General features: G+C 44.6%; 1 protein-coding gene across 1 annotated transcript; it reads left to right on the forward strand.

Annotated features, from left to right (window-relative positions):
- The first annotated feature begins 721 nt into the window (after window positions 1-721).
- Window positions 722-1,312, forward strand: LOC107516206 (voltage-dependent calcium channel gamma-like subunit). The gene is given in 1 exon segment (XM_036238066.1): window positions 722-1,312. A coding segment is annotated over 1 exon segment (591 nt).
- The last annotated feature ends 1,201 nt before the right edge of the window (window positions 1,313-2,513 follow it).

Genomic DNA, 2,513 nt, shown 5'->3' on the forward strand with positions numbered 1-2,513 from the left:
TTTCTCGTCCTTTCCAACCACTACAAAAAGCACATTACAAAAGCTAGCCAAATTGGAGCTGAGTGCATATGCATGAGTTGAATGAGTGTCCTCGTGTATTTTATTTTATACAACCAGTTGGCTAGTGATTCAATAGCAGAACTTAGTGGTTCAATCACTAACTGGTTTATGTAAACTTAAAGAAGTCATTCCATATCTATGGCTCAGATTTCTTATTGATAAAATATGAGTTATATCACTGAAAATATTTATTTATAGACTTTTGAGTGAAAAAAAGAAAGATAATATATGTTTTAGAAAAAGAATAAGTTCTTTCAGCTTACAAGTGGACTCTATTCCAAAAGTTCATTAATAAGCCAATTACTGGGAACTTGGAACACATTTCCCAGAGAAACAATATGACATTGGGTGGTTGAGTTTGTTCAAATGCCTACAGGAGCCTGAGTATTCTGCATGCAGGTGAACGACGGAGCTAATGCTATCCTTGAGTATAATCAGTGCACTTGTGATACTTATGGGAAAGCTAATCCATTCTCCAGTGGGGGTTATCTGGGGTTCTTCCCTGTCACAGGGAGAAGCAGCACCTCTGATATATACATATGTGCAGTGGAAGTGTCTCTGCACCTCCTATACATTCAACTCTCCAAGAAAATCTATGTAATACAGAAGGGAATCCACTTCTAAGAAGGGGCTTTTTTTTTTTTCTTTCCCCTCTTCTCACATGGCTTTTGGGGGGAAAGAGACCCAGAGGCTGCTAGGCCAAAGGAGGCTCCACCGGTACTTCTTTAAATCCTTCATCTGAACCATCATCATCGTGTGTGCCTCCGTGGCTTTGGTACTGTCCTCCACCTCCATCTGTGACGGTCACTGGCTCCTGGATGAGGACCGCCTCTTTGGGCTGTGGCACTTCTGTACCACCTCCAACCGGACCAGGCCACACTGCCTCAGAGACCTGAGTCAGGCCCACATGCCAAGGCTAGCTGTGGGCATGGTCCGGGCTCACGGCATGAGTGCCTTGGCTGTGGTGGCTGCCATTTTTGGCCTGGAGCTCCTCATAGTGTCCCAGGTGTGTGAGGACCTCCACTCATGGCGCAAGGGGGCCCTGGGCTCTGTCCTTCTCATCTCATTTGTCCTCTCCTCTGGTGGGCTCCTGAGCTTTGTGATCCTCCACAGGAACCAGGTCACGCTCATCGGCTTTGCCCTGATGTTCTGGTGCCAGTTCACTACCTCCTTCCTCTTCTTCTTGGATGCCATCAGCGGCCTGCACATCAACAGCATCACCCATCCCTGGAACCAACCAAGGAAATTTTAGCCTCCCCTACCACTCCAAGGACATCCAATTCTATAAGAAAGTGTGCTCAAGATGGGACTTTTCCAACGTGTGACTTCTGGTGGGATAAGGGTGAAACAGTGACCTTGAAACTGCTGCCTTTTGGCCAGTAACTTTTGGATGGTTAGCCAGAAATGGCCCGGGGACCTTTGCAGCTCATCTGCAGGGCCAGAAGCCAGGAGGGTGCCTCAGTGCCACCAGCTGCACAGGCTTAACCAAGTTATTAGAATGTAGATTTCAGAAGAACACATTTTAAAACCTTTTTCTTGAATCCTTCCTCCTGGGACAGGCATAGATTTGGAAGCAGCTCTGGTAACTGGTGCCTGGGCTGGCTACACATTTTATGGCTCTGTACTGAGATATAAGCTATAAGGTTCCTAGGGCCTCCCAGGTTGCTAAGAGTGGGTCATTTTTGCCAGGTAAGGACCTAGTCAGTGCCTAGGACTTTTCTTCCACCAGCTCAAAGGACCTTTGTGTCCATTTCCCTACTTTAGCTTTGGTCATGCCACGAAGACAGAGTTCAGGATTCCATCAGAGTTTCTTGCACATGGTAGATTTTCAAACTATTTGACTTGATTCAATCCCTGCCTTTTGGGGAACCCAATAATTTCTGGATAACCCCAACTTCCAGCAGCTGGCTGTCCCACTTTGAGAAAAGCTCTAAGAAGGGGCTTCTTAGAAGTGGAAGAGAACAAGTGACTCAGCCTCAAGGGGAAGGAGAGAGAACTGGAATAAAGGGAATCAAGAAGGACGAGCTGCGGGGAAGAGAAGAGGTCTTAGAACGACTTATTCAGAGGATCTGATAAAGCCTGGGGGCAGCAGGTGCTCGTGTATGGAGCTGCCAGTGTACAAAGTGCTATAGATCAGGTTTAGAGCCAAGTTCGTAAACAAACAGACCAATTTTTATTTATTTTGTTTTCTATTTGAAAAGATAACCTTATATGCTTAGAGTATTTTTGAGCCAACATGAATGGAATGGTGAAATGCAGTTATCAAGATGAATGATAACACCTTATAGCACTAAAGGAAAAGTATTTGCTTAGGATCGTCCAGAGTATAACATAACCTACACTGGAACCTCACAAAATGTTTTCAGAATAAATAAATGAATACAAGAAATACCTGCAGAGCTAGATAATAAAGCTAGATGTCAGAAAAAGACATAGATATTCATTTTAACTAA

The sequence above is a fragment of the Rousettus aegyptiacus genome, unplaced genomic scaffold (genome assembly GCF_014176215.1).
Source record: "Rousettus aegyptiacus isolate mRouAeg1 unplaced genomic scaffold, mRouAeg1.p scaffold_m13_p_1, whole genome shotgun sequence".
In the NCBI taxonomy this organism is placed as follows: domain Eukaryota; kingdom Metazoa; phylum Chordata; class Mammalia; order Chiroptera; family Pteropodidae; genus Rousettus; species Rousettus aegyptiacus.